This window comes from Suricata suricatta, chromosome 11 (genome assembly GCF_006229205.1).
Source record: "Suricata suricatta isolate VVHF042 chromosome 11, meerkat_22Aug2017_6uvM2_HiC, whole genome shotgun sequence".
NCBI lineage: Eukaryota > Metazoa > Chordata > Mammalia > Carnivora > Herpestidae > Suricata > Suricata suricatta.
Window position 1 is genome coordinate 49,032,093 of NC_043710.1, and position 23,658 is coordinate 49,055,750.

General features: G+C 48.0%; 1 protein-coding gene across 1 annotated transcript in view; it reads right to left on the bottom strand.

The window, feature by feature from the left end:
• PPFIBP2 (PPFIA binding protein 2) overlaps positions 1–23,658 on the bottom strand; it is a 143,776-nt gene that overhangs the window by 67,695 nt on the left and 52,423 nt on the right. The window contains exon 4 of the mRNA XM_029956607.1: positions 843–935. Coding sequence (XP_029812467.1) covers positions 843–935 — 93 coding nt within the window. The remainder of the gene's footprint in view (positions 1–842; positions 936–23,658) is intronic.

The following is a 23,658-nucleotide window of genomic DNA, read 5'->3' on the forward strand; positions in this document are numbered from 1 at the left end:
GCCAAATAGTCTCTTAATTCCAGTGCTCTAGGCTAAAGCCCATCGTGGAGGGTTCCAGAACCCTACCTGCCCCTATCCTGATCCACTACAAGCCCTGTCTACCACCCTTCAAGCTTTTGAAGGAGCCAGGATTGGAATATTTACCTTCTTTTCCTCCAAATCATCTATCACAGTGTCTGATACATACCAGACACTGAACACAGGCTTGATTTATGCACTTGAGAGCTAACACAGCAAAGGGCCCATATCACAACAAAAGGCCTCATGTAAGCATGCTCAACTTTATGTCCTGCCAAGGAACAGGAGCTTTCAGAACTGAAAATATTCCTTTGACTATCTTTCCCCGTAACAGGTTTTGGAGTTCCTCTCTTTGAAGCAAGAAAGTCATCAAAGGCTCATTAGCCCATGTTACCAGCTCCAAGGGATTTGGCCTCCAAGTGACCCGTCTAGATCCAGCTCCAGACGATTTGGGTCTGATCCTGTCAGCATCCACCCTTACGTCCCTATCACTCATGGCTGTTTCATTAGAGACATGAGGACACATCTTATCTCCCTTAGAAGACTCCTGGACTCCTGGGGGACCGGCCTCGTTAATCAGTCTGGCCACAGAACTTCCAGTGTACAGACTCAGTATCACAAGATGAGTAAATGAAAGCCAAGTCGAGTTTTACTGTGGCATCAGTTACTTTCTGCTTTGTTTCAGGAAGAGTATTTTTAACAAACATACACTTCAGGAGAAGGATAAATCCAACAGGAAAAAAACCTTGTACTTCCCTTCTACTTAGGTCACCTACAGACATGGAGGGAACAGGAAAAGCTGTTTCCCATGAACAAGGACCCACCTGTAAAATGAGGGACTCCTTATCTCCTTCTAGACGTGCCAATCGTTCCTGGTACGTTTCATTACCAGCAGCACCGTGGTGATTTACCTGGGACTAAAGGGAGGGGGGAGAAAGAATTACACTTAAAAGGCTGGGAAAACATCTTACCAACTTGCAAACGAAGTACGCCATTTGTTAGGACAGTTTCGCTGGTTGCATGTGCAAAACCACTCACCTAAACAGGAAACCACAGGATTTCAAAACTACTGTGAGGAGGACCATTGAAAGGTGTGCCTTGAAAGCTGGAAAAATCGCTCCCATCCCCGCCCCCCCCCCACCACCAATGACCTCACCCTTGGCCAGGAAGGCCTCAATGGAACTCCAGACCCAGCGGTGCTTGACTTGACTGGACGTGTTGAGTCTGGTTTAGGTGAAGGCAGAACCTGCCTGAGGCACCAACGGCAATGAGTTTACTCTTTGAGGATGCCAGGGAGCTGGTACCATTCACTAAGGAACTATGTGGGAACAAGTGCCTCACAGATCTCAGTCTCTCCTAATTCTCACACCAGGGTTCTGCAAAGCCGAGGCACACTTCATGGCATGGAGGCCCATCCTGAGCACTGCAGGGAGCATGGAGGATGGGGGATGCCAGCCACAGGGCCCTTCATCCACTCACACATGCCTTCCAGGAGTGGCCAATTCCTCCCTCCATAAGGGCTCAAGCAGGCCAGGCTGGCATGTTGCGTGGTTACTTCTCTCGGCTCTCACGTTATAGGGAAACATGAAACATCTTGAGAAGACCCCAAATGATAGCCAGAGGAACCTCAAAGGGCTAACAGGAGACAGAAAGATCCAGCAACCAGAAACCAGAGTAAAGGCAGAAGATGTGAAATGGCAGATGGGAGGCAGAGTTCATAAAATGCTCTGAGCAAGAGACAGGAGGCTGAAGTCACTTTTTGGGTCTGACCTGGTTGTAGGTAGGGAAAAGGGAGAGAGGTGGCTGTCATTGTGACTGAGCTGGCCCAATGCCACCAACACTCCCTTCCTCCATGCTTAAAGGAAGGCTGAAACCCAGAGGCCCAGGGTAGGCCTTTCAGGGGCGAGGCAGCCTGAAAAAGCAGATCTGATTGCCAAATGGGGACGTGACAATCATCAGAATCTGGGCTGGTCCAGAGGAGTAAATGCTCTGAGGTTTATGAGGCAGTCTCCTCATTCCAAAGGCAAGTCAGGGTTGTGCAAAGGAGCAGGTCAGAGAGGAACCCACGTCCAGAGGTGGCCCCTTTCTCCTGGGCCCATCTCCTCACATTCCAACCTTCAGAATGGGCTTGCCAACCCCCCTCCATTAAGAGAGGGGACGTCCTCCTTGCCCTGGTACCACGCCTTCCCTGATGCACTGACGAGGTTAGGACAGGAGGCCAGAGCAGGGCCTAGTCCTGGAGCAAAAACAGGGACTGAGCATCGTGCATTCAAGCCCTGGAATCTCATTGTGAGAGAAGCACCGGCTATTGAAGGTGGGGCGGGAGGGCCAGCCGAGAGCCGTATCCCAGGACACCATGGCAGACAGAGGCTAGCAGGGCCCCGCAGCACGGCTGCCACCACTGCCCTTTACTCAGGCAGCTCCAGTCTGCATCTTGTTCATTGTTAGGGAAGCTCTTTCATACCCGAGACAAAGGGCCTTAACAATCACAAATGACTTCTTTGTGTTGATGGCAGTTTATTGTTGCTACATTAATTCTGATCCTCACATGGTCAAACTCTGACAAGTACACAAGGATTTAATTATAATCTAAGTTTTCTCAGAACCTAAAGAGAGAGGAAGATAATTCTTAACAGCAGGTCAAGTGCTTTTCTGTCAAAGAACCCACATGATGATGATTTTCATGGGATAGCAAGAAAAGGAATCAGGCTCCAAGGGAAGATGTGCACGTCCGATCCCAGTGCCAAAGTCCGCACACATATGGGGCCACCCACCCCCATGGCTCCCACTTCTCCAGGGAAGATTGCAGCAAGCCACCACACCACTGTGCCTCAGTCAAATGGAGCATAGTAGGTTCTTTATGTCATAGGTTAACCCATATAATCAACCAGAGGCACAGCTATTTTTACTAAGTGGCCCAAAAGCAAGTTGATGTCATAAGTTCAGTTAGTACCCAAAATGCATGCCACAGAGTAACAGATGCTAGAAGAAGATTTAAAAAAAACAACAACAACCAAATCTGGATCCACTCTAGCGCTGAAGGTAAAAGCAAAGCACAGGGAATTGCAAGATGCACTGATCAGTATGGTAACTAAACTCAAAGTGGGAGAAACAGAACTAATCCTATAGACAAAAGAAACTTCCAGATTTTCACAGAGAGACTCTATGCAATGGGATAAACATCCCAACATCCATGATGATATCCTCACAGTAAACAGAGCCCAGCAGAACTCACTGCTTTCCTGTGATACCCTCTAAATAGGTCAGAGGTTAAGGGATCATATGGGCTAAAGGCCAAAGCAATTTAATGAAGAACCAATCCAATGTGGCCCAAGGAAAGTAAGGCAGATACATAGGAAGCACTTACATAGTACTTGACACGAGCCAGGTAGTACTGACAGTACTTTACATGCCTTAACTCTTTTAAGACTGCCCATAATCCTGTAAGAGGAGTACTATTCTGATTCCATTTTGCAAACGAAGGAACCGAGGCACCAAGTGTATGAACGAGGTATACCTGGATATTTTGCCTAAATGAGTATGCAGCAAATTAGTAAATTTTCTTTTGTAGCTTAATTAAAGAGATGAAGTACAAATTTTGTTTTAGATATTGGGACTGTATAAAAATTCACTTAAGATAGTTTTGAAAACACTATCTGAACCTAAACGTCCATTAATAAAGGAGTGGCTAAATAAACTATGGTTCGTTTGTGGCATTTCAAAGCATGAAGTAGACATTTATGAACCATCACAAAAATATCAGATATCCTGGATAGTGAAAATAGCAAGATCCAAAAAATCATACGGTGTGATATTAGAAAATAGTACTACACAGCTCCATGGGTATATGGCAGATGTATGAAAATAACTAGACCAAGTATTGGGAAGGCTACACAACCCAGAACAGTGCTCTCCCCTGGGGACATGTCTGGGCTACAAAAAGCTTGGGGTGGGAGGTTCAGTGAAGGTGAGATTTTAACTCATCCATAAGCATTTTGTAAGTGCTCAAATATTTTCCCGAATAGTTAAAATACATTTTAAGATCTAGGAACACTGAGTACCAACAACAGTGGTTTCAGGTACTTGCTTCCTCTCATAGCAGCCTTGAGGGGCACATCCTCTCCCCCAGCAGTCATGCTGGTCCATGTGACAGTAATGCTCATGACAGAAAGGCATCTTCCTTGTCCTAAATCTTTGTTCTACAGTAAGTGCATCTTTCTATCTCATTCAGTCTACCAAATTCACTACTGTTCTCTAGCAAGCTTTCGAGAGGTTAAACAGCAGTGAGACAAAGATAATGTCCCAGACATAAGTCTACAGTATTGCCCTTCTTTGCTTTTCCTGACACACAGAGCCAGGTCTTCACAATAAAGAAAAGATTGGTATCTTGAAAACTGCAGTCCCTTAGAAAGGCACAGACCAGGATAAAACACCATCTCCACTTGAAGAGCCTGAAAAGCATCTGAGAACAGAGCCAAGAAGAGGGTTATTTTAGAATTATCTTTTTGAATGCCAATATTATCAGCCAAAGGTGAGGATTTTGTTGGGGCATAAAAGGCATGTGGTTATGAAAATGTCATTCCTATTATTCAGAAACATGCTTAAAAAGAGTTGGGGGGGGGTGCCTGGGTGGCTCAGTTGGTTGAGTGTCTGACTCTTGATTTCAGTTCAGGGTCATAATCTTGTGGTTTATGAGATTGAGCCCACATCGGGCTCTGCACTGAGTATGGAGTCTGCTTGGGATTCTCTCTCTCTCCTTCACTCTCTGTCCCAATGCTACTCATACCCTCTTGCTCTATCAAAATAAATAAACATAAAAAAAAAAGAGGACACAACTGTGTCTTGTTCTACTTTAAAAAGAGTCTGTGGGGTGCCTGGGTGATTCAGTAGGTTAAGCATCCAACTTTGGCCCAGGTCATGATGTCATTTGTGGGTTTGTGGGTTTGAGCAGAGTCTGGAGTCTACTTCAGATTTTATCTCCTTCTCCTCCCTACCCCTCCCTCATGTTCGGTTTCTCTCAAAAATGAATAAATCTTAAAAAAAAAATTTAAAAAGAGCTTGTTTAATCAGAGGTACACCAGTTTCCCTAATTCTAACAGGGGAATTACAATAGGAGGCTCAGATCAATTTGGAGATCTGGGTCCCTGAGTGACTCAGGTTTGGGCATCACTGAAAAATCTTGTTCATGTTCTCTAGAGGTAAATCAATGATAGAGTAGGTGCCCAGCTCTCCATGAGGTTGGAGTAAGAGACCCATGCTGGCATCCAACCAAGAGAAGACAATCAAGTCAAATTCTAAGGGTGCTACATGCTGAATTTCTATTCCTCCACACTCTGGCATGACAGGTGAATTTAAAGGAGAATTCTAACCTGTTCCATTCTATTGAGAATGCTCATGCTATTGATGAGTAAAAACAACAACTTTCTTATTTATACTTAGCTAATGAGATTAGCCCCTAGGCTAGATCTAAATTGCTGATATACTGGTGGGATATAATCAATTTGATTTTTCTCTTCTGTTTTGATGGTTATTTCTACAAATGTGACAGAAGAAAAATGGACCTTCTCATTCAAATTTCCTATGGTCAGAGCTGTTCCTGAATCTATAATTGAGGTTAGTTACCTGATACACTGTGTGGGATCAAGAGACACTGCATGGAAGCAAGGTATCTGTGTACTCTACGGAGATGAAATGGTAAGTGCAGATTTACATTTTCATGTCCTCTTGCATCTTGACTGAATGTCACAGTCGATCATGCTCCCTCTCTTGTATCACAAGAACTTCTTCTTGTATATACATTGTCAATGCTGAGTAACTTTAGCCAAGATTATTGAAGCCAAACCACCCTTGCCTTTATCAAGGCATTGCTCTCAAGAGTCAGGGAAAACCATCCTCTAAAACCCAGAACTCTTGAAGGCAAGTAGGAAACACAGTCCAGAACTATCAGATCAAGGACTTCCTTAACAGTGATGTTGCTGAGAGTCCTAAGGAACAGAGAAAACAGCTCTTTGACTCTGGTAGTTATGGATCTATTTTTTGAGGACACCAAATGCTATTGGTTCTAGGGCTGGGAACGCATAATATAGAGCTCCAACAATCAATAGTCTAAGGTAGAGCTATTTTCTAAGCCATTCTATAGTGGAAAAGAAAAGCTTTAGAAGCCTTGTGGGGTGCTCTACAGTTGGGGGTCATGGAGTTGATCCTAAGAGTCAATCAGTCTCAGTGATTAGGAGGGCAGGGAGAGGCAGGAGAGAAGACTGTGTGTGTCCAGGAAAGAGAACACTGACCAGAAAGATTCCAGCAAAGACAGTCTCTATATAAAGCATAGTTTGGGCCAAACAAGGATACTAGCCTAATCTAGACTGAGTCCTGCCCCCACTTCTCCCAAAGTTTGGTGAATAACCCTCATGCACAGAGAACTGAAGGCCAACAGACCCAAGAAATAAAGCAGGCTTTCCATATCTTGGGGGACACTGCATTTTAATTAGGGGGGAGATTATCTGGGGACATTTAAGGCCCCCAAAAGAAACTTATTGGTTGTAAAACAAAACCCCCTCCAGACTAGTCAACTTTCCCCCTTGCTTTCTTGTTTAGAAGGAAAAAATTAAGACCAATACAGAGAACTCTTCTGAACCCTGGAATCTAGTGTCTGTTCAGAATAGGCTTGATCATCACCTTTACTGTAACCAAATGGCACAAGTGAAGGCTGCCACCTTTTTAGAGAGATTCTCACCCTTCCCAGCCGCCTGTTCCAAAGCATGGATGGTTGGATCCTTTTAAACTGAAATTTTAAACTTGGGAATAGAAAATGGTAGTGGTTGTGCTAGAAGGTTCTCAGTATGTCAGTACCCATGTCCTCATTCTGTGAAAGAAGCTGGTTTGCAAAAGAAGTCAAAGAAGCCACGTGCATGGAAACACAAAAGCCAAGAAAGAGACTGGTGGCATTCTCCTCTCTGATTCACATGGTCTCAAGGCAGTGGCAGATTTCTGCCCTTACTGTTGGTTCCCTCTTAACCTGCACTGGGTTCAAAATGAGTTTCTGTTGCTTCTAACCGAAAGCCCTGTCTCATGCATTTGTTTCAAAAGGTGACAAATCAATGGACTGAAATCTACTCTTTTGGAAACAAGAAATAATTCCTGCTATTTGGATAGAATACTAAGTTACAAAGAAATTCTGCCTACTGCGGATTTCCTTGAATGGGCAGTTGAAGAAAGAATTGTCAGGTCTGAGCCAACTATAGTTAATACCAGGCTCATTAGTGAGAGCCAATGTGGCAGAGTGTGTCTGTGTGGGATGCGCTGGGGTAAAAATGGCACTCCATCCCCTTATGTGTGAAACGGAAGACTTCATATCCACCATCTGTTGGCCTCCACTATTTCCCATGTAGAGAAAGAAGGTTAAGACAGGAATGATACAAGATGCAAGAGACCCATGGGTATCAACTGGGGGTGTGTGCTGGGGGTGTGAAAACAAATTAAAACATGACAGTAAATAAGAAGGTAAAGTAGAGCTGAAAGATGTAAGAGTGAATGGAAAATGAATACGTAAAGGGCAATAAGAACATGAAAACATCCAACCACCATTTAAGAAGTTATATTGAAAGAATGACATATCTTAGATGCTTACAAATGTGAGGACTGGGAACTGGGAGGCCAAGAGCTGGGGTTCCCATACCCACCCTTTGCCCATCTAGAATTCAAGATCCCTGGAGACTTTGTTGTGGGGCCTCCATATGCATGTGCATAATTCCTATAGCCTCCTCTTATACAGGCATGACCTCTACAAAATGAGAGCTAAGGATGGCTAGGAGGCAGGGCTGCATGAAACATGTGTGATCCTAGGTAGGTCATCTCATTTCAGGTTTCTCTACCCTTTAAATGGAAAAAATTATGCCCCCCAGCATGGTTCAGAGGATCAGTTAGGTCATTAAACGCCAAAATCTGCAGGAATAAAGGCACAGAATGTTCTTTATAGAGAGATGCTCTAATACTTCCTGTCTAATACAAACAGCTTTTGAATGATGGTGGAAATATGGAAATCATTTAAACAGCTTTGTTTAAGCTAAAAGACCAAAGAACAGTTACAAGCAGTTCATCCCTTGTACTGACAGTTTTTATTAATTCATTCTTTTTGTGTAGGAGAATAAAAAGGCAGTGTTTCTGATCAGGATACCTAAGAAATATCTGTAAAGATCTGTACAAATAGCCAAAGGGAATAATAACCAGATATTTTCAGGCTATAAAAGAAAAAAAAAAAAGCCCAAGTGACAATTTAGAACCCCCTGCTAGCTAAGAGCTCGGGAATTATGCTTGTGGCGTAAACAGCTATGTGTTCACTTTTCCTTTGTCCCTGAGGAGATGCCCATGCTTTGAGTCAGATCTACAGAACCACATTTTTTTCCTCCCCGTGAGCATTTTACTACATACTGGAAGGAATACATCCTATATACATTATAAAGGAGCACAATGAGAATTTCAATAGCGGATAATCACCAATCCTAAAAACTTGAATGTTTATTTCTGTCCCAATCTGGAAGTCAGGTCCAATTTAAGTTAAACAGCAGCATTCCAGCCAAATCACCCCTGGCAGCCTCCCCAGAGCCATCACCCTCTGACTCTAGTGGCTGGCTAGATTCCATGATGCTTGCTCACTCTTGGCCTGGCCCCTCCATTGTAGCTTGGCCAAGAAAGAGCCATGTTCGGTCTCTGCAGAGCTCTGGAGAAGAGTGCTTCATGCCATGGCCAAGAGCCATGCAGAATTCCCAGGAGGACTCTTTCGCCTCCCGGCCAGCTTCTACCAGAATGGCACACCTTTCACATACGGTCTGGTCCACTCTCAGGGATGCTGGGTAGGCCACCTCTACAGTATTCCCCTGAATGGTATATGCTAGGAGACCTCCTGTCAGCACCTCACGTCTCTGAACAGGGGTAAAGAGCTGGTTCCAGAACAGTCAAGTGCGGCAGATGAGAGATCACGTGAGGGTATCATGTGGCATGCAAGCACGGGGTGTGGGGAGATCCCAAGGCAGCTGGCTGTGTAGTATGACAGCTCTAGCCATCAGGGTGTTATTCAGAGCCAACAGCTACTTCTCAGAGCTGCTGCCTTGGGCTCCAAATTACATCTCCTCCCCGCACCCTACGCCCATTTTTTTAATCAAGATCTGCAGTCTTCACAGGGTAAATTCACTTTTCCTTCAGTGCTTCTAATAAGATGTGAATTCCAGTCCCCTCAGGATCCTGGCCACATTTCAAATACTGTCCCAACTGGTCAGATCATTTTATATGATGGCAGCTTGCTTGTAAATACATGGAGATTTTGAAAAACGCACTGGATAAGACTCTCCCTTCATTAGTCATTAGAGATGTGAGATGACATGTGTTTTTAGCTGAATAAGAAAACAAGAGAAAATTTGTAGTATTTCCAGGCTGCATGGTCAAGAGGATTTTTATCAAATCCAGAAAACCAATTTCAAGTGAGTCATGGCTGCCAGGCACAGGAGAGACGTCAGAGTTACTCTGGCCAGACTTCAAGCTCAGAAGTACCACTCACATACCAAACTTCTTAAAAACTTGAAAAATGTAGACCTTAAAAATAAGGGGACCAAAAAAGTAAAAAGTGGGTCATAGAGGCTATCCTCAATTCCTGTTACATAGTTCAGGTTACCTGTCACCAAGGAAACCAAGCAGTAGGAGTGTAGGTGGGTGCTTCTAAATAGGAAAGTCTCCCTAGATTTTTTTGGTTATGGAGTTAAAGGTTTTCTGGCAGCTATTATAAAACCAATTGTTCCCAGGACCAGTCTCACCTTTTCTTGGCGAAGAATAGTCAAGCCAGTTTACTATCTTTGAAAGACAGAGAGAGACAGCACGAGCAGGGGAGGGTCAGAGAGAGAGAGACACACACAGAATCAGAAGCCACCTCCAGGCTCTGAGCTAGCCATCAGCACAGAGCCCGATGCGGGGCTCGAACCCACTAACTGTGAGATCATGACCTGAGCGGAAGCCGGATGCTCAACTGACTGAGCCACCCAGGCGCCCCCAGTTTACTATTGGCAAAGAGTTAAAGAAGTTTCTTCCAGATGCGGTATGGGTGCAATCAGCATCTTAACTACTAGCAATCCAACAAGGGAGATTCTATCCTGGCCTTGACCTCTTTAGGCCTTCCACTTCTTGGTTTCAATTATATGTAATAGGAAGATAAACAGTGCTGGTAGAAGTGTCACTGTCAAATAATCTAAATGCCTACCTTTAAGGGAAAGTAAAGAAAGTTCATAAATAGCAAACACTTTGGTCAACTACAGTTCATGAAATCACACACTCTTCATCTATCTATTCAATGACTCAAATATTCCTGAATACCTACTAGGTGCCACTCTGTGCTAAACAAATGATTCAGTTGTTGCCCTCAGAGAGTTCTGTAGTCAGACAGGGAGATGTGATAAGTGCTGTCAACAGGGATGAATGGATTATACCCTCAAGTGGGAAAACAGGCTTTATAGTGGAGTCACTGCTTGAATGAGTTGTGAAATCTATGAAGGAACTCCCCCAGGAGAATGCAAGAGCAGCATCTTTGGAAAGACTTCCCAACAAAGACATAAATCCATGACCATCAACTACCCTTCAGACACTCTGGTTTCTCCCAGAGGAACACAAAAAACAAAAGATACGGTAAAGACCATCTACCTATAAGCTCCCTAATGAAGGAGTTGGTGTGATACACAAGACGTCTCCTAACTGATCACCCAAAGGAGGGTCCAGAGTGAAAGAAATGCATTTGATTTACCATGATCTTGTTCCAAAATTATAGCCTTGGATAAGCTTGGTTCCTGCTACAATCTCTTGATCAGGTGGTTGGAAACAGAAGGGACCTACAGTGCTGGGCTGCAGGAGAGGTGGTATTTGTAAGTGTGATGATATCTTGTGAAGGGAGGACATTAAAGTCAGGGGGAGAGTACAAACAGGAGGTTCTTTGAGTAGTACACTTTCCTCATCTTGCCAATGCCAATAGACACACTGGCTCATTGTTATCAATAACTTTTTCAGGGAGAGGGGGGCAGCATCAGGTACTGGGGTGCAGAGCATGCTGTGACTGGAGACATTAGAAGTGTCCAGTGCCTTTTGGACAGTCTGGACCCTCTGAGGAGCCAATAGTCAAATTGGCACGAGAGAAACATCCTTAGGTGGAAAACATGGGATTAGCTGGAAGGCCAATGTGAGGAACTGGTCCTTTGGTCACAATAATCCTGTTAACCCTATGAGATTCCCAAATGGGAATGAAATCTGGGGGAAATGGATAGGAAAAGTTGCTTGGGAATTGGAGCAGTAAGAACGTTATAGAAAGAATTTGAGAAAAGTCATTAGGGACAAAGCCAGTGTGCAGTGAGTTTGGGAATGGTCAGAATAGAATGGAAAGTTTTCAGCCCACTCTTTCAAGATTACTGATGGCGAAGGGCAGACAAGTTATCAGGCAGACTGGAGAGGCAAGTAACAGGTCAAAGAGTGTCGTGATTTGTTTTGCTCTACGACCAGAGAAGTTTTTTCTGCCAAGGACATGGAAGAGCAGGCAGGGCAGAGGGGAGAGAAGAAATGATCAGAGGCATGAGAGGCCATGGAACCAGAATGGGTCTGGAGGACAGGATTCCAAGGTAGCCTTGGCCCATGAAACAGAAGTTAAAAATGTTGGCTGTGAACATTGTTACATTTTGTGGTGAAAGGGAGGGGAGAGGAGAGGTTCGTCCATGGGTGGCTATTTTTCCCCCAGCGAAGTGGTTGGTGACATCAGTTGAGAGAGGAGAATGCAGAGAGGAGTCTGATCCCCAAATGCTGCTGCCCACCTGGGGAGCTACCACTGGCAGCGCTGCTCTACATGACCCATAAGCTATTTGGCAAGTGGCCCTGGGACGATGTCACCTTGTTAAACCCTGCTGGGAAAGAGGCCTGAGGGCCTCTCCAAGAGGCTCACAGACAAGAGTCACAGGTGCCAGAGGTCAGAGATGGTAGGATTTCAGCTCCTAGGAATAGGACAGGTGGGCACATTGGGTACACTGGCTAAAGACGGGATATACCTATACAAAATTGCCAACAGCTAGAACCCTTGAGCAGCCATACCCACTCTTATCCTCCCTCGTGGTCTTGAAAAACTTCTCCACCAGAATCATGGTGGGCATATGGCTCTGGAATAATCAAAGACTGTCAGTTATGGACCAGATTACCACCACCCTAACTAATGCTTATGATGCATTTCCTAAGCACTTTACTGATACCGAATTATTTATCCATAATTTATGGTCAAGGTGATTGAATCCCCGGGAGGTTAAATCAATCATCTAAGGTCATCCAGAGCGGAGACGTGAGCCCAAGCAGCTGGATCCAGGATGGGTGCTGCCAGCCAGTAGGAGTGGCTTTCACAGGGGCTGCTGCCCACTTCTCCCCCTTGCACTGCAGTCTAGCCACAGTGCAAGGCGAGTTAGGGTCTGGAGCTAGCATGCCTCTTTGTCTGTCAGTCCTTGCAGCTTGCAGCCCTTCTGGCCCAGGCTACCGGATCAATCATTTGAGTGCCAGAGGACACAGAATGAAATCTGGCATTAGCAGCTGGGGCTCGTGCCACATCCTCAGCTGTCTGGTTCCTGATTGACTCACAAACAGCCCACACCTGCCCTGCTTTGAGAACAGTGGATCCAACCCACAGAGTCCAGAAAGAGTCTCTAAAAATAGCTCCAGGCAGGGTCTGTGGGGCCCACCCACTGCCCTCTGAGTGAAGCTTATTTTCCCAGGAACAGAAATACCACCACTGTCAGCATCTTCACATTGGTGCTGGCCTCTAGCACTTTCAGTGTTTAAGCCAACTTCCAGCCCAAAGTCACAAAGAAAAAGGAATTACCGTGAAACTCCTATGCAGTGAGCTTGCATCAATCATCTAAGTGAGTCAATCAGGAACCAAACAGCTGAGGGGCAGAGGCCCTCTGGATGCTTGTGGCAGGAGGTTACCTTGTCCCTGGGCTCTGTCTGGCGGAGCTGGAGGAGCAGCTCTGGGTGGCCTTCCCTTAGCAGCCATGGCCAAGCTGGTGAGAGCCAGCAGCTACTGGGGCCTCTGATTTCTCACAGTGAGCTGGGACACCGCTGCCTCTCTGAGGTCTTTGGTTTGAGACCCTGATGGAGAATGCAGAAAGGGGCCAAGAACCAAAGGAATCAATGGCCAAACATGTGCTGCTAGGAGAGAACCAAACTGGTCCCACTGTTTCACTTTCAATCCCTGCCTTCCTCATGATGGCCAGGAGGAGTTAATGATTAGTGAAGGTTTTGCCCATGCACGGTACTCTGCTAAGCACTCTACAGATATTATCTTACTTGACCCTGTATGTGGCAGGCACTATTATCTTCCTTACCTCATAGAGGAAGAAATCTAGGGCTTGAGGTAATCTACCTGAGATCACATAGCTAATAAGTGTGGCAAAGCCAAGATTCCAATGCAGGCTTACCTTCAAACTGCTCTTCTTAATGACAATAGTACACACTAACACATCCCCCAAAGGCCACAGAACAACATCCCTTTTCCGAGCCCATGTTTTGCTTCTAGCTCTGTGCCTCCCTGGCCATAGGCATCTCCTGCATTGCCCCCCAAATTCAAAGACTTGGTCTTGCTCCAAAATATTGCCCTCTTGGACTGGTCAAAGGGCAAGGGCTGCTAGCTTGTGCACCAAGGCACCCCTCATGCACCTTTTCTAGAGTCACCCCTTCTGCATGGAGAGATGAAGGAAACAGTGTTTCCACCTTCAAAACCCTGGGCCAAGAGAAACCAGCTCTCCAAGCCAACCTGGCTTGAGGACCAGTGGGAAAAGAGGTGTATGAGCCAAGCAGATGGGACGTGGTAGGTACCTGCAATGGAGGAGCCCACTGCAGGGATGGGGCCAGTGCTGGAAAAAGGAGAGCCTTGATGGAGTCAGACAAGGTGGGTGGCAATTAGGAGGATGCTGGGCACAAGCTCAGGAGAGGGAGGGAACACACTTGGGAGCTCAGAGTAGATATACAGGATGACACTAAAAAGGTAAGTTGAGGCGGGGTTGCAAAATAGCCTCAGAAGCCAAGCAGGCAGATGAGCCTGAGCTTTCATTTGCAGACTAACAGCAAGTCCTGGGGGCTTAAGATCAAGGTCTTGGGATGAAGGGATTTTTTAAAAAGGGAATTTAAAAGAGAACAATCTGTTAAGGAGAAAGATACTCTGATCATGCTGCCTAGGTCATATCCAATATTTTTGCTTTGTGTTTTAGTGATTTTTAACATTCTACAAGGAGAAGAAAAATAGTCTGTCTTGCTAGGGGTTTCTGAAGTTCCCTTGCTAGACTTCCAGCTATGCCCAGGAGCCAGTGTGCAAAGCCTGGGTCTCAGGACAGAGAGGGCCTTCTTACATCGCAGCACATGCAAAATTAGTTCCTCTACAGACAACATATGCACGAGGTGTGCAGTTACATCCACTCGGACCTGGCACATCACAGCTGGAAGACCTCCGGGTTAAAAAGCTTCATTTTGGATAGAGGAAAAACAGACTAAGTGATGGGAAGTGCGCATCTCACCTATTTCCCCTGGGATCTCCAGCGAAGGTTTTTGAATGCTTAAGACAATGGATACAAACCTTGGCCAAGATGTCTGGTCCTGGCAGCATGTTCTCTGCTGGCTGCAGCGCCCCCATCCCAAAGCTGAGCAGGGGCTGAGCACAGACAGGGTTTCTGCTGGCTTCTAAATTAATAATTCTCTACATATTTGGCGAAAGAGAGAAGGCAAGAGAACTAGAGTGGAAGACAGAAAAGCAGGGTTCAAGGTCAGGCTGCACCACGAATATCTCGAACACTAATAATCACCAAGTCCTTCTTCTCTCCCAGGCTTTGTTAAATGAAGGGTTTGTACCAGTTGGTTCTGACAAGCCCCCAAAGCTCTAGTTTTGTTCAACTGCCTTACAACACAGCTTGCCCTACACCGCACCACAGCTAGAGTTATTGTCTTAAAGTACAAATTGCACCTGTCCATGTCCCAGGTCACTGTCACAAGTCCCCTCTCAAATAAACCACGTCCCCTATAAGCCTTACCCTTCACCTCCCTGTGTGACCAGCGTTTGCCAGCTCTGCCGTCTCGGAGCTCAGCCACACCAGCTTTCTCTGAGTCCTGGAGCTTGCCCAACTCCTCACTGGAGGACCTTTACATGTACCAGCCTCTTTGCCTGGAATGTTCTTCACCCCATTTTTCACCTGATTTACTCCTACTTTTCAGGTTTTGGTGAAGTGCTTCTGCTCAGAGACCCCCTGACTGCTCCTTCTCACTCATTCATTCCCCTCCATGGTGGCTATTAGCAGTTTTCACAATTCTGGTCCTCACTGCATTTAACTTGCAACTTCAGGCTTACTTCCCAGGATGGTTTAACTTCTGTTGCCCACATTAGATGGCAGATCCACGAGGATTCTGCTTTGCTCACCACCAGACACCCAGTGCCCCCGTCTCTATAAATATTTGCAGAATGAGTGCTGCAGAGGGTGCACACAAAAGCCGACAGACCCCGTGTGTGGCGGCTGGGGTCGGGGGCCTTCCAAGCTGGACACTTCCTGTCCCTCCTTCTCCTTCCCACTTACAATGTCAAATCTCTTATCTGTCGTCGGCTGCTTTCACCCTTCCTGCTTCTGGGAAGCACTCAGCCTCAGTGTGAAAAGAAACGGACAACCATCTTAGCCAGTTTAAAGATGGTCATGAAGGAGGAAAGAGCCTGAATTCTGCCATCACTGATGCTACTCCAGCCCCGACATTCGTTTCATTCATTCGTTCGTCACTCACGCCACACGCTTGAGCTCGTCCCCCAAAGAAAGGGCATGAGACTTGCAACCCAAACCCCTGGCTTCAGAGCCCTCAGAAGAGAGCGCTCCCCAAGAGCCTTCCTCCGGGAGCACAGAAGCTCTCCGGGTGACAGCAACACCGCCATCGGATAACATCAGGGCAGAGGAGTTCAACGAGCTCTGAATTCAATGCACTGGAAATGCAGCAGCTTCCTCTCTGTGTCCTCAAACTGAAAGGCCGTGGGGACACCTTTTTCTGGTCATAGTGGTTGGAGCCTCCAAGTGTTTAAGTGCCGAAGTTAAAATAACTAACTTTCTTCACCCCATTCGTGCCTTTCTGTACAGAGGCTCATTCACCAGAATGTCAGCAGAGAAACAAAGACAGCTGACTGTTTTCTCCCCTAGTGACTATAATTAGATTCTCATGGAGAACTTGGCCATGTCAGGGCTTTGCCGGACAAATACTACCCCCCAACCCCCCTTCCAAGCATCTCTCTTGCCCTCATCTCCAGGGAGACCCAGATAAAGCAGCCAGTCACTTACCCTCTTCAGCCACGCAAAATGCTTGTAAACATCAATGTCCCCATCCATGCTGGGCACCCATGTCAGCAGTTAGATTCCTTGGTTGAAAAAGCCCTTTTTCTGGCTAGAGACCAAATTCTCTCCTCTTCCTTGCTTCTGCCCCCTCCCCCTGGGGACGTCAAGCTGTGTTCAAGTTTCCCACTTCCCTGGCCTGCGTCCTTCAGCCTTTCCCTAAACAGTTTCAGATACACAACGGCTCAGACCAGACCGTGCTGCTCCGGTATCCTCCCCCTCCGCCCCCAGACACACACGCGCACCAGCTCTGGGATTCGGAGCCTGCAGAGCAATCAAACCTAGCAAAAAGGTAGGGAAGAAAGACAGAATTGTACAGGAGTTGTAAACACACACACACACACACACACACACACACACGCACACACACACACACAGTAACATTTTTTTGGTGATAATACCAGAGCCTGCCAGAGGGAAACAGTCCTGAAGAAAATTCCTTGTCTGGCTTCCCCTTTCTGCAGTGGCTGGAACTCATTACTGAGAGACCCCGATTTCCTGTCTCTGCTCCACTCTGCATTTACCCACAGGCTCCCAGCTGCTCTCAGTTTATTTGAGACTGGGGAGAAGACTAAAAATAAGTGCTGCTCTTGGAGGAGTTGCTGGTTCCCACACACAGCCTGACCCCCACCCTGAAGCCCACGCCTACCCCTCTTCCAGGCGGGTGTCAGGCTGGGCCCTGAGGAAAGCCTGTCATTTCCAAAAAAGAACACATTCAGAACCAGCTCCGGTCTGGGTTCCTGGCCCCGCTGGGTGTCTGCTGTCCTTGGCGCTGGTGGCACCGTCTGCCAGGGGCGAACTGCTGCTCCCCAGGAGACGTCTGCCATCGGAGGAGTCTGGCCCGGTGCTGCTGTGAGCCACCACAACCAGGGCTCCCTGGGGCACATTAGCACCAGGATGGGTACGGTTCCTGTGAAGTCCCAGGTCTTGCTGGCTGTCCCCCACACCAGACTAGCTGCCTCAGAAGCCAGAGAGGGGGAAAGGTTAGGTCACCTCATGTGTGTGCCCATGAGACTTAGGGAGAGACCTGGGAAGGCAGTTGCTAACGGAGACGGGAAATCATCTGTCTTCCTTTGCTGGCCTTCCAGGGTGGCCTCCCCAGTACTGCTCTCCGCCCCACCCTCCAGGCTGCCCTCCACCTTCACACTCCCTCCAACTTCTTTGAGAGTTCCCCTAAACACAGCTTTTCTCCCTTGCCTGGCCCTTAGCACGCGGCTTCTGGCTAGGGCGATTATGAAAGCGGCCCTTGATGTGGGTGCAGCGGGAATGTGGTTACACGCAAGGCCCCCGAGCGCTGCTGCCATAAACGACTTGCAGATGTACATCTTGTGATTGTGTGGGCCTTGCCGGTGCCCTTGGGGGTCACCAGGGGGTTCCTGGAACTGCTGGCCTGAAGAGAAGGCTCTACTGGGTGTGGGCATGCCCCCTAGCATGACTTCGGCCTCCACCACTGCCTGAAAAAGAACAGAAACCCGGCCTGGCAGTGCAGTCCCTGGCAGACGGGCCCAGTCACAGCAATTGGGGGTGGCAGGAGGGCCTTGGCCAGCAGCTGGCATGAGGGGAGGAGTAAATTCCTGGAGACACACCCAGATCAGAGGCTAGAAAGGAAAAGCAGGCTCTGCTGTCCACACACCAGGCTCTGGGCCCTTCTCGCCTCTGGTCCAGTTCGATAGAGGCGTGGGCCCCACCTGGTTGAAGTTCCCTGACCAGAGCCAGGATAGGATGTGTTGGTGAAACACCTAAGGTTGCAGGGGTAGGTGAGGTTTTTGTTTTGTTTTGCTTTTTCTCTTTTCTGTCTCAAAGCCTGGGAAAACTGAAGGAAGAATTTATTTGGTCAACACACATTTGCCCAGCATCCAAAGCCAATGAAACCGCCTTCCTGCCCTGAGTAAATACAGAATTACCACATGGTAGGTGGTAAAGGTGTTTCTGGGGCTCTAGGGAAGAGGAGGCAAGAGTGGGTCTGGGGGCTGGATGGGGAGAGGCAGGGCACAGTCCCAGCCCTTCTCCCCTTGGACGGGGCTCAGTACCCTCGGTAGATTCCGGTGTGAGAGGAGGTGAGAAAGGCCAAGGGAGCAATGCGGTAGCCCCTCTCAACCTTGCATGGTCCCACCTGCCCGTGGGGGTTGGCTCGGGTCACACCTCTCTCCACTTCACCACCTGCCCTGTTATACTGTTGACAGATCCGTGCACTGCACCAGACTGGAGAACGTGTGTCTGAGCCCTGCCATGCTGCTCTGACCTCCATGCCTGGTGCAATTCTTGGCACACAGTAAGAACTTAAACATTCCTTGAGTGAAAGAGTAAGGCTCACATGGGAGGACTGGCAAGATAAGCCTAAAATTCTATTTGAAGAACAGGAACCGTGAAGGTGTGTTTCCAAGGGTAAAGGTGCTCCACTGAGAGGAAAAATATGGCCGATTTTCATTTATTAACTCATGTCAAATGTGATGAATGTGGGGAGGGAGGGTGGAGAAAGGGAAAGGAGAGAAGGGAGGAATCCAGACAAGCTGCAGCTGAATTCTTGACATATTTTTATGGTATCCTCAAGTAGCAATTCCTACCTCAGCCTTTAAAAAAAAAAAGTGTTTTATAAATCAATGCAAAATTCACAAAATAACACCCCAAAAGACCTAGGAGCGGAGCGGGTGTGTGGCTGGTGGGCTGAGTGAGACAGGTCACTGGAGCCATATGCACCTTTTTACTCACTGTCCCGCAGGTAACGGCTGGCTCGGGTACGGCCCTGTCATCCCACTGGCAAGACAAACCCATGGGTGCACCACCCTCTTCAGAGGGCCATCCTGGCCAGGGGGAGTTCACAGGCAGGCAGAGGGGGACTAGATAGGGCCCTGAAGATGTTTGTAAAATGCATACAAAGTACTATTTGGATGTATAAGTACTATTTTTCTGAAAAATTTATTTTCAGGCTATCAAAATGATCTGTGACTCCCAGAGGTTTTATCTGGCCTATGCGGTTACTCTGAAAGGCTTAATCTTCCCTTAAAGGGGCATTTGTGTGTGGGTGGGGGGTAGGTCCTCCTTCCAGGAGACCTCCTTAGACCCACTGCTGGAGAATGTGCTCAGGAACCACAGGGGATACACAAATAGGGGTCATTACAGTGACCCTGAAAGCCCTGGCGGCCTCCCTAAAGCAAGTCACTCACCAGCAGCCACACTCAGCTCACCACTGTCTGGAACACAAGGCAGCCGGCTGAGGGCAAAGGGCAGGACACGTAGGACACTGAGCACCGGGGGACTAAAAACACAGCTGAGAGGACAGAGTGGTCAGGTCTGGACAGGGCCACTCATGCAGTTGACCTCTTCCTCATCCCAGGGCTTAGAAGGGGACCCTATGAATGTCACCTACATGACTGGAATCCCACATAGGCATGGGAATGGCTGGGGATGGGTTCCTGCGGGTTTGCTCCTCCTGGCTGGCTGCCAGGAGTCAGCAGCATCTAGCCAGGCAGAACTGTGGACTGAGAGGGGTCTTATGGGTTACCTGCATCCTAAGCTCTGGCTCAGCCCTGAGCCTTGGGCTCTGGACCACGGGGACAGGTGTCAGGATGCCCCTGGTATGCCAGACACAGGTTTGTGTTCACTAGGAATGCTGTACAGGGAGCCTGCCCCTGGGGAGAAGAAGCAAAGGAGCCCAGCCCGAGGACACAGCTCCTTTGTGCTGCCAAGCAAGTCCTGCTTGTAAAACAGCACCCTCATCACCACAGCCCCAGTCCCCGTGGTGCACAGGCATGGGAACCCACCTCCACGAGGAGTTACGACAAGGATCGCAGACTTTCCCCATAAAGGGCCAGATGGCAAATGTTTCAGGCTTTGTGGGCCATATGGTCTCTGTCATACTCAACTCTGCCATTTGTAAGTACATGCGCAGCCACAGCTAACACATAAACTGCAGAGAGTGGCTGTGTGAACACTCTTTGAGGACACTAAAATTAGGATTTGAGGGCATTTTCACATTAAAATTTTCTTATGATTTCTCACTGAAAAGCATAATCCTTCTTAGTTCATGAGGCGTAAGAAATAGGCAGTGAGCCAAATGCAGGCCAGTGGTTGCTGACCCCTGGCTACAGCACTGCCTCCCCATCTATAATGAATCACCTGGGTTGGAGGCTATTTCTCATAAAAAGGCAGATTCTGACCCAGGAGGTTGGAAATCAGACCAGAAACTATGCATTGCTAACAAGTTCCCAGGGGATGCTCATCTAGAGGATCTCAGCACCATCATTGAATAGTCAGAGGTGAGGAAACCACTTTCACAAGTTTCTCAAAGCACAAGGGATGGAGCAAGTTTCCCTGGAAGTGTGTAGCCTCCAGAGGCTGCCTGCCTGCCTGCCTACAAGTGGTGCCTAAAAGGGTGGAAGGTTCCTGGTGGGTGTCTGCATGCTCAGACCCTGGGCTATGCTAACCTGGCAACACAGGCCACCATGTCCCCTGGGTCTGAAGCAGGAAACTTCCAGGGAAGGATTTATGTGCTCTTTCACCAATGTTTGCACATTCGTGGTCATTTATAAACATTGGTTCTTAGGGACTGAAATGGTTTCCTCAAGTCAGGTCTGCAAGGAGTCAGACCTCTGGAATTTAGTAGGGTACAATTTACTTGGGGGGAGGTTGAGAATGGGGAGAAAACCAAGGAAAGTTAAAACTGCTCTGTTTACAGTAGCTGAAAGGTCCCTACTCTGAGAAGCTATGCCAGGAAAAACTTACTAAAAACTCCAAGGTACAGGAGGTTTCTCCAGGGCAGGACCTGGCAACACAGGGTCAGGAAATGCCTCCTGGAATAGCACCCTAATAGTACTGGACTTAAGGGGTCTGGAGAGGTCTTCTCTTCTTTGACAGTGGAAGGATAGGTCCACCTTCCCAGGACCAGCCCCAGCCCTCCAATTTCCTCTCCCCCAGAACAAACAGCAGAGGCCTCTGGCTTGCCCTTTGTCCAGCAGGATCCAAGGAAAATGGGAAAGAACTCCGCCAAGTGACCCAGGTACACTGCCCACCAGCTTCATTCATGAAAGGAGCTTAGGTCATCTTTCTCACTGAAACAAAGCGATTTTTCCTTGTATAAAGCCTGTACGTTCTTCCTTAGGATTCAGACTTTCTAGCATTTATCCCTGACTCCCACCTAGTGGCTTCACCCAGTACTGCACAGGAACAAAGAACTCAAGAGGTACATGGGCCCTGCTCAGGGAAGGAGTCCCTTAGGAAAGAAGCACAGGGTGGGGAGGGACACTTATGATTTTCAGTTTTCACTCAAGGGAAAGGCAAGAAACACACTGGGAACTGGCCCATACAAGCCCCCCAACCTTGAAATATAAGCACCAAGTTTCCCCTTTTCTCAAAATTCAGAGAAAAAGATTTCCTTATAAAACCTTTATAACTTTTCAAAATGAAGACATCTGACACACATTTATCCTGATGCATCTTTTGTCATAGGTCCCTGGGTGGAGAATAAAGATACAGAGACAAACCACATGGCATAAGAAACAAGCTCACAGTTCGTAGTTCAGAGAGCAGCCTTTCCTCCCTACCTTTTCCTGTAACTCCTCTGACTTTTCGGTACGGAAAACAGATGTGCCCCTTTGGCCAGAATGAAAGGCTGCATGCTGAATCTGGCAGGAATGACGGGGCTTTGTTGGAGGAGCTGGGAGCGGAGGAAACCACCATCTGTGACAAGGCAGTGAAATGATGAAGGGGGCGGCCGTGTGCCCTTCTGGGCCTGGGCCACTTTATTTCTTGACAGACTAGTAACAGAAGGGACTTATGGGCACCTGGAGCTACTGCAAGCTGTAGCTTGGTGAGCACATGTCCTAGATTTCCCCTCACTTCCCTGCCATGCCATTTCATGGCTTCTGAGAGATCAGCCTCCACCAAGCCCAGACCAGGGGGCAGCTGCCCCTAGAAAGGCTCTCTAATCTGTTCCACTATAGAGCCCACAAGGCCGAGGCTGGGGAAAGCGATGACTGGTGCCTATCAAAAGCCAGAACTGGAATGCTTGGCTAGATCTTCCAGGTGGATCGTCAGAGCAGCGGTCCCCTCGAGTGAGGAAATGGAGTCCCAGAGGAGGGAAAAGATTCATTCAAAGCCACATGTGAAGTGCAGAGTGCTGACCTCTCGACTCATTCCTGCCTCCCATGATGCCTCATCCAGATTCAGTGCTGCCCAAGCATGCTGACCAGGACACCTGTAACCTTGAGGAGAAAAGTCTTAGTTCCTGTTAGATGGCCAAGCTGCTCTGTGAACCCAACTTCCTTAGAGGGGCTGGAGAACAGTTCTGCCACAGGTTCTCTGCCCACTTCTTCCCCTCACTCTGACCTGCTCTCACTCCACTGATGCCAGGTTTGCCAGCCTTTCCTTGGACTTTGGACTTCATCTTGAGCCCTTGAAGCCTCAGGTATTTTCCCAGGATTCCCGACCCACATCCAAAGCCATTAAACAGCAGGGCAGACCTAGCACTTTGTAGAAGGAGAGGAGAGGTAGGTACAGAAGTGCTAGAGAAGCATCCAGAGCTGCTTCATCTGGAGACCCTGCTGGTTCTGTCAGCTCATGGGCATTATCCAGGGACCAGAGTCACCACCTCACTATCTGGCTGTCCCCACTGGGAGCTGGAAGACTAGACCCTCTGTCAACTCTACCGTACCAGCCCAGCCCCGGATCTACCCAACCAGCCTCCACCCAGCCAAGGCAAGCAGGTATAGAATAGAGATACCCCTTCCAGACAACAGAAAAGCCTCACTCCAGGTATAGCCAGATTCCTGAAGTAGCCATAGTGGCACCAGCTCCTGTGGTCATTTTAGGGCCACTGACGAACACATCTCTCTTTTCTGGCCTTCAGACCATTTGGTGGGATCGAGGGGCTCTGGACCAGAAATGGCCATGTTCTCCCTGAAAGCATCATGGGCACTTCACCACAGGCTGAGGAGATGGCTGCAGGGAGGTGAAGGAGGCAGCCCTTGGTGGAACTCAGCTCCGTTCCCATCACAGCAGAGATGCTCAGCCCTCCCGCCAGAGTCTCAGCTTCATCCTCTGCTGGTACGGACCCAGAGGTTGAGCCTGTCTACCCAGTGTGAGAGAGGGCCTTTCATCTCCTGTGGGCACATGGTACGGCTGCGCCACAGCACAGCCCCACGGCAGCTTCTCTGCTGGTCAGGCCCCAGCCCACCTTGGACCCCAGGACACTATACCTACAGAGGCCTTACTGGATGCTCCCAGGTACACTACTGTC